The 15,987-nt window shown below is 41.3% G+C and overlaps 1 protein-coding gene across 24 annotated transcripts in view; it reads right to left on the bottom strand.

Moving 5' to 3' along the window:
- KALRN (kalirin RhoGEF kinase) overlaps nt 1-15,987 on the bottom strand; it is a 697,103-nt gene that overhangs the window by 278,455 nt on the left and 402,661 nt on the right. For 16 of the 24 annotated variants that reach the window (XM_073009790.1, XM_073009792.1, XM_073009778.1 and 13 more), the window contains exons 17-20: nt 11,532-11,750; nt 7,720-7,869; nt 4,385-4,499; nt 189-304 (exon numbers count right to left, since the gene is read on the bottom strand). In XM_073009790.1, coding sequence (XP_072865891.1) covers nt 189-304; nt 4,385-4,499; nt 7,720-7,869; nt 11,532-11,750 — 600 coding nt within the window. The remainder of the gene's footprint in view (nt 1-188; nt 305-4,384; nt 4,500-7,719; nt 7,870-11,531; nt 11,751-15,987) is intronic. The other 8 variants (XM_073009791.1, XM_073009793.1, XM_073009782.1 and 5 more) reach the window with 1 other exon arrangement.

The raw sequence follows: 15,987 nt of genomic DNA, 5'->3' as shown, positions 1-15,987 counted from the left end.
ACCAAACTCAAAACAGAGAGCTTGGTAAATGCTGACTTGCTGACAAGTGACACCCTGCTTTCTTTCCTCTTTATTCCCCACTCCCATCCCCAATTTGCTGCTGTGGCCCTCTTCTGGACTAACCCTTGGTATTGGGCCTCTGTATGCTCCCCAGAACTGAGATAGAGCCAGGGAAAGCTTTGGACAACCTGCTTAGCGCTGCGCTCGAACACCACATATTGCTGGCACTGGTCTAACCGCCGCTTCTTCAAGGTCCAGAAATGCAGCACGCGATTCTCCCTCTGCAGGAGCTCACTCAGGATGGCTGTGGGCAGAGGAGATACATATGATGGGCACAATCCGACCAACCCCTTCAGCCCCATGGCCCAGGTGCCAGGTGACCATGACTGTGATTTCAAGCATCCCCACGAGACTAATCCAGCATCAGAAGAAAGGGAGCAAAAGCTGGATACAGAAAGGATTTCCTAGAAAGGAGCAAGGTCGAGGAGTCTAGGGTAAGAGCACATTGATGAGAGTTCCATCAACTAAGGTGGCAAGAATATAACACCAGTGACTTACAAATGACCCCGATTCTCTTTATAGCAAAATTAGTCCTTGGTTCTAAGAAATCTTAGGAAGCAACTAATTCAATTGGCCCCAAGAGTCCAATGAGCATGGGTGGACCTTGACAGGAATCTCAGTCATTCTTAAGGACTCAGAAGAGAGGCAGGAGATTTATAGTGCAATGAGGGCTGGTGTCACTGGCTTGACAACCCACATCATGAACCACGTTCTTGGACCTGCACAAGAGGTTGTGCACACAGCACTTTAACGGCATAGCCTTGATTTAAACACTTCTAAATAGTGGGCACAGGGAAGCTGTGTTGGAATTATGTCTTCATGTTGTCTCTGGGCCCATGTTGTTTTGGATGTGATCATAAGAAAAGCTAAAAGTGATGTTAAATGAGAGTGTCTACACAAGGCATATAGCAAAGCAAGTGGGCCATGGCTAGGTATTCAGTCCATGCTATTTCCCTAAGTTTTCTGTTGTTTCAGGAGTAGCTGGGTACGTGGATAGGTATCTTAAGTGTTTTAAATAGTATGTTCTATGCTGGAAGCAATAAAATTAATTTTATGTCTTCCTCCTGCTTCCTGTTGCCATATTAGATATTAACAAAATATATAATAATAACCATGTGAATAATATTTATCACATACTCAGTATGTGGAAGACACTCATTTTCATAATACCCCACAATGCATGCACCATTATTATCTCCATTATACAGATGAGAAAACTGAGGTTTAGAGAAAGCTTTTGAGAAAGCATAGGGAGGGTAACTAGCTCAGAATTGTTCAGATAGGAGAGGGCAGAGTTCAGATTCAGGCCAGATCTGACTTCAGAGTCTGAGTTGTTAGTCATCTTGGTCTCTCACATTACTGGGACTATAAAGTACAAGTTTCTGTGCTTTTTGAAGATGGCACAACCTGAAGTATAGTGCTTGTACTGAGAAGTTTTTGTTGATTTTATGTACTTTTCATACCCCTTCATTCTCACGTCCCCAGCCAAGTTTAGCTTTCTGAGGATAGGATGTGTTTTTCATCTTTTAGGCTAAGTGCTTTTTTTTTTTTTTTTTTTTGAGACAGGATCTGGCTCTATCGCCCAAGATGGAGTGTAGTCATAGCTCACTGCAGCGTCAACCTCCCAGGCTCAAGTGATCCTCCCACCTCAGCCACCTGAGTAGCTGAGACTATAGGCACATGCCACCACACCCAGCCAATTTGTAAACTTTTTTTTTGTAGAGACCAGGGTCTCACTATGTTGAGACTAGGCTGGTCTCAAACTCCTGAACTCAAGTGATCCTCCTGCCTCTGTCTCGGTCTCCCAAAGTGCTAGGATTACAGGTGTGAGCCAGTGTGCCCAACCTTTTATGGGTCCAATTATTCACCCTTCCCTGTATCTAAGCCTTTATCATGTAACTTTTTCATTCCTTTCCAAACAGGCAAGTACAGTTTCTCACTCCCCAGCTGATGTTGGCCACATAGCTTGGCCACACAACTTGCTCTGGCAAATGAGTTGTTAACAGATAAAACAGAAGCAGGGCCTTGAAACATACTTGTAGACTTGACTTTGCTCCTTGTACCTCTGCTATCGCCACTATAGGAACCTCTCCTGGGTAACTGCTGCCCCTTCAACCCAGGTCCCAGAATGAATACACGTGGAGCAAACAAGACATTACCTGGAGTGAAGGAGCCAAGCTAGCCAGACTTAAAGCCTGAAGCACAACCGCACTGCTGAGCCCAGCTGAGATGCTGCTCCCCAGTCAATGCACAGCCACTTGAACAACATATGCTTACAGTGGATATCATTGAATTTTTTTGTTTGTTATGCAGCCATATAACAACCAGCAGCATAAAAAAGCCAAAACTATGTGGCATTGGTGTTGAGTCTAGGTAGTAGGTGAAAAGGAAACTGATATATAAGGGATTGTAGGTCCCTGCTCAGGTGGAAGCTTCAATTGGGGAAGGAAGGAGTAGAAACCCATTTCTTTTAGTCTTTATGTTCCCTAGCCAGAGTTTTGCTCACGGAAGCTCCCTCTATGGTGTGGCTGAGAGAATCAACCCAGATCAGGCAGAAATCATAAAGAGTTTCAGGATTATTTTCCCCCCTCTTCTTGAAAGCTTTCACATGGGCAACAACCTGGTCTTGCCTCCAAGAAGATGTAGGCATTTCTCACTGTCTCTGGGTGCCTGTTACTCTTCAGCACGCAGAGGTGTAGGTGGGATATGTGGTCTCTCAGTAGGCAGCTGGCCTCACCCAATCTCCCATCTACATTTGGAAGCCAGAACAGATGCTTTCAAATGTGCCAGAAGAAGTGACATAATACCAGCTCCCCACAGGTCCCCTGACCACAAATAGATTAGCACATTTGGAAGAGAAACTCTGCTCCCTCCTCTCTGTAGGGACCTTTGATTCCTAGATTTAATTCTGTCCAGTGGCCTCTGTTCTCTCCAACTCTTGAGCAATCTGAGCAAAGAGGGAAGCCTTTCTTAAGCAGACCATGCATCCTACCCTGTCCATGGTGTCTCCAAGCCCATACCACTCCTCACTCCAAGTCAGCTTGGGTTCCCTCCCTAGCCTCAGGCTCCAGAGCTATATTTCTGTGCCTTGGCAAGATGACATTTGTTAAACTCTTCACTCACTCAAAGGCTAATTTCTGCATGGTCAGAATAATTCCACAGATAATGATTTAAGTTTCACATGGTCAGATAATAGGTAATTTTAAAAAGTTATGTATTTATTATCATAGACTTTCTAGAATTCAGAGAGATATTAAAGATGATGTAGAATAGCACTTACCTAAATTTTATGAACACATAAATCACCTGGTTGGTAGAATTGGGCAGTTCTTGCCAACGTGCAGGTTCTTTGTGCTTTTTTTCCCTTTTTTTTTCTTTTTTATTTGAGACAGGGTCTCACTCTAATTGCCCAGGCTGGAGTACAACGGTGCAAATGTGGTTCACTGCAGCCTCCAGCTCCTGGGCTCAAACGATCCTTTCATCTCAGCCTCCTGAGTAACTGTAACTACAGCTATAGGCATGCCACCATACCAGGCAAATGTTTTAACTTTTTGTAGAGACAGGGTCTCACTATGTTGCCCAGGATGGTCTTGAACTCCTGGCCTCAAGCAATCCTCCCATCTCAACCTCCCAAAGTGCCAAAACGCAGTTTCTGACTCAGTCGGTTTGGGTGTGGCCTGAGATTCTATATTGCTTACACTCTCCCCCAGGGATGTCAATGTGGCTGGTCTGGGAACTACAATTTGAGTAGCAAGAGTCTAGATGCTCCCCTCATTTTAAATAAGAAACTAAAGTTTTAAAAGGCTTAATCAATCAGTGACAAATCCAGGGTCAGCATTTGGTCTTAGGATTCTCAGTCCACATTCTGTTCCTAGGCTATAAGACACCCTAGTCTTGTGCTGTTCAATATATTAACTAGGAGCCATAATCTACATTTAAATTAGTTAATATTAAACAAAAGTTAAAATTTAATTCCTCAGTTGCACTAGGCACATTTCAAGCGCTCAATAGCTGCTGTATTGCACAGCATAGATACAGGCAATTTCCATTATTTCAGAAAATTCCACTAGGCAGTGCTGTCCAGAATCTAAGATAAATGAAAATACTTGGGGAAATTTTATCCTTATTTTTGCCTTCCAGATCTTGAAGCATGTTTAAAAATTGACCATGAATCATTACTGCCCACACCATCCCACATCATACATTTTCATTTCCAAGGAGAAGCAGCAGGAAATTTGAGACTGTGTGAAAACTGGGTACATGGTATATTTCAGGGAGGGGCATTCGCTGAAGTGACCAGTGGCTGGGCAGGTCTCTCACTGACCTTTCACTTGTTGCTCGGGTCCCCGAGTGTGGCTGGCGACACTGGGCATGCTGACGTTGTTCCTGTGGATGTACTTGAGAAACACCTCAGCATTCCGCCGAGCCAGGGTGCATGCCTGAGAAAGACAAAGTCGTGAGGCCCCTGTCCCAGCAGGTGTATGGAATCCAAGACAATGGAGAAGGCATACACACCTTCCTTCTACATTTTCTTTTTTTTTTTTTTTTGAGACAGAGTCTTACTCTGTTGCCTAGGCTGCAGTGCAGTGGCGTGAGCATAGCTCACTGCAGCCTCCACCTCCCAGGCTCAAGCGGTCCATCCATCTCAGCCTCCTGAGTAACTGGGACTACAGGGGCCCACCACCACACCTAGCTAATTTTGTGCATTTTTTGTAAAGACGAGGTCTCACTATGTTGCCCAGGCTGGTCTCAAACTACTGGGCTCAAGCAATCTGCCCACCTTGGCCTCCCAAAGTGCTGGGATTACAGGCATGAGCCATGGCACCTGGCTCCTCCTTGTACTTTTTAGGAAGCTCAAGAACTCTGAAGGAATCTAGAAGAAGCAGAGCCCTGGAAGTTATCACTGGTTCATGGATACTCCAATTCCAATTTATGGAGATCACCCTTCTGAGCTTTTCTTTTGTCAAGTGAAGAATTACTCCTTTCTGCCTCTGTCCATTCCATCTCAGATAAAAATCAGAAATCAGCCACCCTTTGTCTCCTTCTATGTTGACCAGGCATTACTAATATTCACTCTCGGCCTACTTTTCCTCAGCCACCAGAATGCCTCTTAAATGACCACTGGTGTAAGCTCAGGAAACATAAACCCACTTGAAAATCAGTGTGATTTAGACTTGAGCAAGTAAATTTGGTAAACACATCTATTAACCCTACATTCCAAATCTAAATGGAAATTACCGACATTTTTCAGACTTATTTGCCCATCAAGTCCCCCTCATCTAAATATCACGAATAAGCATTCTATTGTTGAAGAATGCCAGTCTACATAAAGGACTAATAGCTGTTATATTACCTCCTCCCCTTATGACTCATATTAGCTGTGGGTGGCACACAGAGGGCTGGTCACATTCTCCTTGGTGTGCTGATGGACAAGACTGGAGCCCAGAAAGGGCAGGAGCCAGGAAGCAACTCAGATCTAGGATCTAGGACGACTGACAGTATTTCCTGTTCCTCTCAAGCCTAGTATTTCCTGGATTTCTCTATAAAGCAGGGTTTTTTCTGGTTGTAAAGTAATAAATACTAGCATACTAATTTTTAATCCATAGTTTTCAGAATTAAATGATCTCTAGTAAAACTGTGAAATTTTATTTCATTTTTCTTTGAAATTTTATTTTATTTTTTTCTTCTACACACCCTGAAATGTAAAATTTTAGAATCTTATACTTTCCTTCTGATCCTACAATATAATTAAAAATTATTATATAATTAATAGAAACAATTATAAAATTTTATAATTTTCTGGTTATATAAAAAAATTAGCAACAAAGGTATCTGGGATATCTGGTACACAAACACCTGCTGGTGAGTCCATGAACACAGAGGCTCCTGAATGAAAAAGCTTGATGGTGGTCTCAGCTTAAGGAGTTTCAAACGGATCAACTAATGAATACAAATAAAGAGCTCAATATTCTATCTACTGGGCATATAATTCCCACAGTGATAGGGAGCTTCTCACTGTGGTTTTAGGGACATATGGAAAACATCAGACCAGAGGGTTTTCTATTTCTTTCTTCAATAGAAATATTTTCTTTTAATTTTATGAAGAAATATCTTTATACTTCTGTTTGAGATTTTTATATGCTCTACTTAAATTGTTCCATTTTAAACTTTGCTTTGCAATAGGGAAAAGTTTAAAAAATCATCATAAGCTCTGCACAGAAGAATTTCTATCTAGTCTTATTAGTAAGAGCTGATTACTAAAGGTTCTGACCCATATAGGTACAGATACCAGATAGATAGGAGGAGGGAAGGGAGAAGCCAGCTTAAAAAAAAAATAAAAATTAAGCTCAAGGTGCTCAAGTAGAGAAAATCCCTAATAAAAGAAAGGCAGGTAATTACAGAATTGAATAAAATCAATGGTAACATGTCAGGGTATAAAAATGATCTCTTCTATTCCCAGAAACCTGAGAGGAAGCAGAATATGAAAGCAAGAAATCTGAGAGCAAACGGAGCCTTTAGATGAGCTTGAACACAGAAGAAAGGAGATCAGAGGAGAAGACCAAAGACTGGGAAAGGAGGCTCACAAGGACTTCCCACACCAGCTGACAGTCTGTGCAGAGCTGGCCTGTGCTTCCTCCCTCAGAAGGCAGGGCTCTAGCAGAATACTTGGAATAAGGCATTTCTCTCTTAATACAGAAGAATGAACAGTGTCGTGTGTTGGTAATTGGTAATTGTTAGATTGATAAATAAATAGGGCATCCAAATTCATTTCTTTAATTCTTACCCTAAATTTTGCATCTTCCATTTATAAAATATTTTAATCATGTTTTATATCTAAGCTTATATCTTTTTGATATTACTATCAAAAATAATTTAATTAACAACTGAATGAAAGCATGTCTTTTTCTCAGTTAACAACATCCATGGGATACTGGGATATCTGAACATTGCAGTAGTAGTAACAACGTATCCCGATAGCCTAACTATACAAAAAGTGCCAAGAGAGAAATAAATGTTGGAAATGTAACCTTTCACCTTTGAAATTAGCCAGTCAACATCTTCATTATACTCCCTTACACCTTTAGGGAAGAGGTTAGAAAAAAAGAGGGGATAGGAAGCATGTTTGAAGCTGTGCATGTGTCTGTGGGTGTGTGTGCGCGTGTGTGCATGTGTGTGTGTGTGTGAGAGAGAGAGAGAGATAGGAGGAGGAGAACAAAGAAAGAGAGAAAGAGAGAAAGAGAGAAAGAGAGGAAGAAAGGAAAGGAAGAAAGGAAGAAAGGAAGAAAGGAAGAAAGGAAGAAAGGAAGAAAGGAAGAAAGGAAGAAAGGAAGAAAGGAAGAAAGGAAGAAAGGAAGAAAGGAAGAAAGGAAGAAAGGAAGAAAGGAAGAAAGAAAGAAAGAAAGAAAGAAAGAAAGAAAGAAAGAAAGAAAGAAAGAAAGAAAGAAAGAAAAGAAAAGAAAGAGAGAGAGAGGGAGGGAGGAAGGGAGGGAGGGAGGAAGGAAGGGAAGGAAGGGAAGGAAGGGAAGGAAGGCAAGGAAGGAAAGAAAAGAAAGGAAGGAAAGAAAAGAAAGAAGGAAAGAAAGGAGAAAAAGAGAAAGAGGATAAAAGAACAAGGCTAAGGCCAGGAGTCTGAGCCCTTGCATGACAATGTGCTCTGACCTTAAGAAAGGCCTCCTTTTGTTCCAAATGTTTGCTGATGAGTGGAATGACATGGTCGATCTCTGCCGCTGGCCCCAGCTTATCTCGTCCACCACACCAGTCCTCATCTCTCCGGTATTCTTGCTCTAAGCTCTCCAGGACACTACACACCTAGTAAACCATGGAAGAAAAGACTCAGTAAATTAATTATTCCAGAAGTATTCTCTGAGGACCTTCAGCCTATAGAAGCCTACACATATGACATTTTTCATTAGAAGTTTAATGCCTCTGAGACATCTAAGAGAAATCCAGGAGGCAGTGACAGTCTTGTGTCTGAAACCTGGGAGACATTATGACTGGAGATATGGATTTTGGAATCATCTTTTTATGGGAGTTGATGACATTAACTAAGAATAGTAGGTAAAGTAAGAAAGTAAGACAGTCTGGTATCTTTGGAGTTTCAGTGTTTTTACATATTGTTATAATCTCACAATAACTATAAATTAGGTAGAACAGGAAATGAGGTTTGGAGAAGATAACTTGATTTATCCGACCATCTGTACTTGTCCCATAGTAAGTAGCCTCAAGCAGAGACAAAGGAGGAAGTTGCCTATGTTGTATGGTTTACGGGCCATAAATGAATGTCATCTTTTTCCTCCCCTGGAGAAAAACGTCTCAAAAATCCAACCATAATACATGACATCTCCAGGATCTCTATTACAAAATACACATTTCCTGTAGAGGGGTAACAAATTTGGGTTAACCTAAAAGACAGTTAAGAAGGTTTTTAGTTCTAAAGATGCTGAGAGGCCATGCTAAGTGACCTTATAAATGAACTCAGAAGAGAGCAAAAGCATTCTGAAGTGGGTTTGGAGGGAAATTCAGCCTGGGTCTCACACTGGAAAACCCAAGGCAGCCTAGTATCGGGGCCTGGAGGAGGATGCAGAAAATTGAAACTCATATTCCATACAGACATCCTTCCATATCTGTGGGTTCTACATCCATGAGTCAACCAACTATGGATTGAAAATACCTAGTTAAAAAGTACAGCAATAAAAAATAATACAAATAAAAACAATAGCGTACAACAACTATTTACTATAATACTTACGTATTATAAGTAATCCAGAGATGATCTAAATTACATGGGAGAATGTATATAGGTTACACGCAAGTACTATGCCATTTTGTATCAGGAATGTAAACATCTGAAAAGTCTGGTATCTGTGAGGGGTCCTGAAACAAATACCCCACAGATACTAGATTTCCTTCAACAGACCTTGGGATGACTGGATTTCCTTCAATAGACTTTGATTACTTGTTCGGATATGGCAGTAGGGAAGAACAGCTATGACAATCCTTGGCCTTCTCTGAGAAAGTCTTTTGATGAAAGATGTCTTTTTTTTTCTCTCTCTTTTGAGACGGAGTCTAGTTTTTTCACCTAGGCTAGAGTGCAGTGGTGCAATCTCGGCTCAATGCAATCTCTGCCTAAGTGATTCTCCTGCCTCAGGCTCCCGAGTAGCTGGGATTACAGGTGCCCACCACCACATCCAGCTAATTTTTGTATTTTTAGTAGAGACGAGGTTTCACCATGTTGGTCAGGCTGGTCTTGAACTCCTGACCTCAAGTGATCCACCTGCCTTGGCCTCCCAAAGTACTGCCGCGTGAGCCTCCGCGCCCAGCCAGATGAAAGATGTCTTTGGATAGGGCATTCATTGAGTTATGAACTGAGCTGAAAGATGTGCTGAAAGCTGTCCCAGGAAGAACACCCTCATAGCCAGACACGCTTCTCGTGTCATGAGAAGATGTGTCACCGAACTCAAGGTGACTTCTCTAGTCCCATCTCTAGCATCATGCCTTTCTTTCTGCAAGGCCTGAAACGTGCAGGCAGCTCATGTTTTGAGATAAAACAGCTTATAGACATGCAAAAACTTTAAGAAAAAGGGTACTTGAGATCTGTCCCATGATAGGACTGAACTTAGGAGCAAACAATTTGGGAGTTGGAAGAAATGAAAAGATTATTAGGTATAAATACTTTAACAAGAGAAGAAACAGAAATCGAGAGGGGTAAAGTAACCTTCGGCAAGGTCACTTCAGGGTAAAATTTCTTGACTCCTATTCCAGTGCCCTTCACCATCTTGATCCATTTCAAATTAAAATTTGTGTGTAATATTAGACAGGAATTAAGCCTCATTTGTTTCCATATGGATATTCAGTTGTCCAGCATCCTTTGCTGAAAAGACTTTCCTTCACTCATTGAATTTTTTTTTTGTCAAAAATCAACTGACTGTATATATGTGGATCTATTTCTATCACCACTATTCTGTCTCATTGTGTTTATTCTTATTCCAAATACCATTCTGTCTTGATCCCTGCTGCTTTAGAATAAGTCCTTAAATCAGGCAGTGTGACTTGTCCAACTTTGTTCTTCCTTTCAAAATTGTTTTGGCTGTTCTAGTTTCTTTGCATCTGTATTCTTTGCATTTTCATTTTATTTCCATATACATCTTAGAATCAATGTATCAATTTCTACCAAAAAAAAGCTTGCTGGGATTTGATTGAGACTGTGTTGAATCTATGGATCAACTGGGGATGCTCTTTATCATCTTAGTCTGCAGCTCCTCACTTCTGTGGCCATCAAAGGAGTCATCCCTCTGAAGCAACAGAAAGGACTGAGAGAAGGGGTGGAGACTCTAACCCTGGCTGCAGGGCCCTCTGATGCACATGTCATATTTTCTCCAAGGGAGACTTTCCGATGGTCCCTGTAAGTCACCCAAGGAGAATGATTCTCTGATTTATTTCTACCAGGGAACAATTCAGACAAGGAAACTACTATACACTGAATAAAATTACTCCTGTTTTAAACCTGTTTCATAAAATGAATTCCCTAATAGCACCTAAGTCATTTAAAAAATCCTCTTAGCCCTGTGCATATTGCTGTACAGATGAAAGGGTAACACACTGCATGTTTATGGCCCTGCCGCCCAGCTCCTGCCTTTTCTCCCACAGCAGCATCATGTTATCCGGTGCCTTCCTAGTTCCCCAATGTCAGAGAGCTGTGTTTCCTCCATTAGACTGGAGGCCCCACGAATGAAAGAACCATGTGTTTTTCAAGCAGCGCATAACGCCTAACTGTGGTAGATTTAATTATTGTTCAGCAACTATTCATTCTCCTCTCCTAACCTTCATAGGAGGCATTGCTGCCTCACTGATGTTGGCTTGGCCATGTGACTTATTTTAGCCAATGAGATGAAAGATAATATGACACATGCAAAGACTTGAAATGCACTTGTATGGTAGATTTTGAACTCTTGCATTCCTGCCTTTAACTATAAATGTGCCTGAGATGGCTTCAGGTCAAGGAGGACAAGAGACATGGGAACAGATCTAGACCCAGTCTGCATCTCGAAGCCTAGTTCTACCAAGTTCAGCCAAGATCAACTGAACCCCAGACACTTAAGCAAAAAAAATAAACGTTTATTGTTTTATATACTGAGTTTTGGGGTGTTTTGTTACACAGCACTATGGTGGTAACAGCTGACTAATATACTGTCCAAATCTAGCCTTTAGTATACACTCAATTTCTATTTCAACACCTCCCTATAGATCTGGTAAGTTTGAGAAATTTATGAGAAACAAACCCCATGGTCCAGTGCTCAAATGGCAAGGATGATAAGGAAGCCAACTGTGGTGTTTCCACAAACTATTCTTCAAATGTTAGTACGGAGAGGACTGGCTTCTCGCTGACGTAAGTACTGCACATTAACACTGCAAGGCAGAAAATAGTCCTCTGTCAATCTCAGCCCCACAAGCCCCACAGTCCTTTCCCTCACCTGTTCAGAAGTTTTGTAAAAGGCCACAGAGGCATTGACCAGTTTTAGCCGGTCTTCCATCTTCAGCATGAGCTGCTGCCAGTGGAGGGCCACCTTCTCAGCACATTCCCGGATGGCATCGGCATCGTAGTGGCCGGCCTGGAGCAGCACCTCGGCTTTCTGCTGTACCTGCAGGGCGCTCTGGTGCGTCTTCTGCAAGGAAGTGGCATGAAAGAGGGACTGGGCACAAGGAGAGGAGAGAAAGGTCCGTGGGAACAACCCAGGCGTGGTATGGGAGGGGGTGGAGTGAGGCGTGAGTGAAAAGATGCAGAGAAGTTAAAGAGCTTTAAATGACTGATCCATTTTGTCATGACCATTAATACATTATTATTTTTAAAGCATATTTTAAAAAAGAATATCATACATTTTTATTAGCTAATCTCTCATGACCCTAAATTCTGTCCCCATTTCTTTCTTTTTCCTTGCAGCACTCTAGATTTTAAGGACATTTCAGTTTCTATAGAAGGGAAACAGAAGTTGTGTATCAATCTGCTCCCTAACTGGTTCATAAATTTCCTTCGCATATAGAATAATAAAACTGTACATTGAGTTTTTCAAAGGAGGTTACTACTGCAGTCCCATTTTACAGATCAAGTATAGACAGCACATGAAAAGAAACTTCATGTAACACAAATCTCAGCTAACAATGCAATCACTTAAAACATTAATAATCGTTTAAAAAGATTCCACTTGAAGGAATAAATTTGGAAGGTTAACAAAGCTAGAGAATAATCTCCTACATCATCCCTTAATTACTTCACCGGGGGGCACAACAGTGCAGGAGATGATTCACCTCAATACTTAATCCCCATGTTATTTACATATCCCTTCAGGAGATATATATATATGTAGAAGGTCTATTTTCTTTCTTTTTTCTTTTCTTTTCTTTTTTTTTTTTTTGAGATAGGGTCTTGATCTGTCACCCAGGCTGAACAGTACAGTGCAATGATGCAATCATGGCTTGCTGCAGCCTTGAACTGGGCTCAAGCAATCCTCTTGCCTCAGGCCCCAAAGTAGCTGGATAGCTGGGACGACAGGTGTGTGCCATCACACTTGGCTAATTTTTCACTTTTTGTAAAAATGGGATCTTGCTGTCTTGCCCAGGCTGGTCTCAAACTCCTAGCTTCAAATGATCCTCTGGCATCAGCTTCCCAAAGTGCTGGGATTACAGGCAAGAACCACCACACCTGGCCAGAAGGTCTATTTTTTTTTTTAATCCTTTCTGATTTAGGCTAAATGTGCTATGTGTTATCTGAGTTTATATTAACTGTAGAAGGTGGGGAGAACTAGGGTGGCTGGGAAAGAACCAAATGGGATTAAGATTTACTAAGACAAAATACGGATGTGGATGATCTATAAGAGAATGTTAGAGCCCCACTGACTTGACAGAGCTAATATCATTCCAACCTCAACTGCTGGGATTGTTCCAGACTGACGGAGTAGTACTAATTTGGTCTTTGCACTTTGAGGAAATAATAGTTCAGCTGGCAGTGAAAAAGAACAGCTAGAACTCAGTAACTTACTCCAGAATTATTTTCTGCCCTTCTTGGGCAGCAATTCTGGACAGTTCCCAAGAGCTAATCCACTCTGCACTCCCTGTGTCTGAGTAGAGCCTTACTCGTTTTCACCTATACCTCTCCCTGATTCCCACCATGATGGCCCTTCACCCTCATTCCAGATTGCAGTCTACACATTCTCATTTATCTTCTCCAGTCTATCCCCCACCTCTGGCTTCTCTTTACCCTCTCCTGAATCTGTACTCAGAGTTAGCAATGCTAGCATGACCTCCTTAGCAACCTAGACTCCCTCATTCCCTGCCTTGCCACTGAGTCAGCCCTCGATCCGATCCTGATGACCACATCAGCATTTGGGTTCCTAATTGCTTAACGAAGCTAGAGAAAGTAAGCTAGTGGGTGGAAACAATCCACTACAAATCCCTGGTTTTCTTTCTTTGTCTTGCTTATCGGCACCGTTTTCTTTTCCTGTCTCCTAAATGTAGAGGTACCAAGGTCAGCTCTTCCCCTACCCCTACCCCTGCCCCGCTGCTGCAGCGCTCTCATCTCTTCCCTTGGTTTCTATTGTTTTCTCTCTGCAGATGACTCCCCAGTCTATGTCTCTTGTCTGACATCTGACTCTTCTTCAGTGGCCTTCAGACGCAAGGGTGAGTTGCCTGCACAGGTCTCACCCTAGTGAGCAGCACTGATTCAGTTGATCTAGCTGTCTGTCCTATGTCAGCCTGCCAGAAAGATGCATTCAGTAAAAGTGATCTTCCTGGAGAGAGGAGGGGCCCTTGCCAGTGAATGGGAAAGGCTTTCCTGCTCTATTAGAGCCTCCACCTCTCCTAGACAGCTTCTCAAGTTCCACAGCTGAAACTAAACTCCTCTTATCTTTAAAACAGTTTTCTTATGGTAATCTGCTACTTCTGTTGGCACTCTCCTTCTCTCTCCTCCTAGGATTACAATCTTGACATCATTCTTGCTTGCCGTTCCCCTCTCCCCAGTCCCAGCCCTGCCCTCACCACTTTACACACAGACTGTTGTGGTGATGACCTAATGAGTCTTCTTGCCTTCCATTTCTAATTCATAAAATTCATCCTTTACATTTTTAACAGATTCCTTTAATTCTCTGTAATGGGAAGTATTAGCATTATAAGACTTCTAACATCTTTTCCAGCTCTAAAACTCTCATTTTATGTCATAAATGCCACTACCTTCTCTCAATTCAAGCCTTCAGTGGTCTTCCCATTGCTTTGAAATTAAGTCCAAACTTTGGAGGCTGTCATTAAAAGGCCCTCATTACAACATGGTCCCAAACTACTTCCATAACATGATCACTTATTACTTCCTTACAAAAACCCTCTGAAAACACACCACGTACTTTCTTGCTTTTGCTGCCTTCATTCTTCCTGCCTTTTATGGCTGTCCAAATCTCTCCCCATACATGTTCCAGCTTCCCTTTGGGACTCAGCTAAAGTCTACCCTCCTTGGATGAGGCCTTTTCAGATAGCCTGAGACTCACTGTAAACCACCCTCTTCTGAACTTCTATGTCACTCATCTAACACTTGGCTGATTCTCCTTACTTAGACTGTGACACTCTCAAGGCAAGGATGGTTTGAAAAATCATAAGCACTGTGCTTACGCATATATTTTCTAGTTCTCTCAACATGACTACGAGGTGGATATTATTACTCCCAATTCACAGATTAAGAAACTGAGGCTCAGCTGGCTAAGTGACTTGACCAAAAATGTACAACCCAAAGAAGTAATGAAACCAGAATTAAGACTCATATTTGACCTATTCCCAAACCTGTGTTCTTTCTACTATAGCTCATCACATCATTTCATCTCTAGCAATTAGAACAGTATCTATAGTATCTCATTTGGAGGGAGGGTTCACCAAATGAACATTAACAATTATGATAATTATCTGGCCTCTTTTCAATATCTAAAATGAGCATAGAATTGTTATCATAAAACTGTTACATATTTTTCTCTGACAGTGGAGGAGTAACCTTGATTTTCCCACAATATATGGAAATATATATTATATATAATATATATACAAATGTTCTTTCTTATTTGAAATTCATTATCATGTAATAGACCTGGGAGTACCTTCCCCCTTTAATTTCCTAAATGATAAACTCTTATCCATATAACATAATCTTTGCTTTGCTGAGCTTAAGTAATTATTTTGCACTTATTTCTACTCCCCATTATTTAATCCCATTGAGTGCTATATCCTTAAGATATGGATTATCAAGGACATTAATATTTAGTAGGAGTACACAGAAGAGAATGGAACTGAATCAACTGAATTTATTATCCAGTTTTAGCTACTTCTTCTGACATAATGCTTATTCTTAAAATGCATAAGAGGATTTCAAAGAACAATAGATTTTGAAGTTCACAGTTCATGAAGATTACTCAGCCACATCTTAGATACTAACAAATAATATTCTGGGTTTGACAAGGCTAAATTTCTTTCAAATGCTCTGTACTGCTTTCCATCCTGAATGGCTCTGGGAAAGACTTCTTGAAACCGAGGCCACTTCAGGTAAAAATCCTGACCTCCCTTAGAAAGACCAAAACCTTCAATCTAATGAGGTCACCCAAGATATTATAAGTTAGCAAACATCGTAGTTTGCCCATGACAGTTCCAGTATATGCCTATTTTTCTGGCTTAGTTATTAATAATTCTCTCCTTCACCTTTAAAGGATCTCATTTAAACAATAAATTATATGATCATCCTATTTACTACTTTTTTATTTTCCCTGATGGAACCCAGGGTTCTTTCTTAGGGTTCAAGAAAGAAGTCAAATTATGCTCCCCACCAACAATCATTGTAAAGGCCTCTAGTAACACTGTCAAAGTGGGTTAAGCCAAACCCAACTGCTTTCACTCCCTTTGAAACAG

The sequence above is a fragment of the Chlorocebus sabaeus genome, chromosome 22, assembly GCF_047675955.1.
Source record: "Chlorocebus sabaeus isolate Y175 chromosome 22, mChlSab1.0.hap1, whole genome shotgun sequence".
Classification (NCBI taxonomy): Eukaryota; Metazoa; Chordata; class Mammalia; order Primates; family Cercopithecidae; genus Chlorocebus; species Chlorocebus sabaeus.
This window is presented reverse-complemented; position numbering and strand designations above follow the sequence as displayed.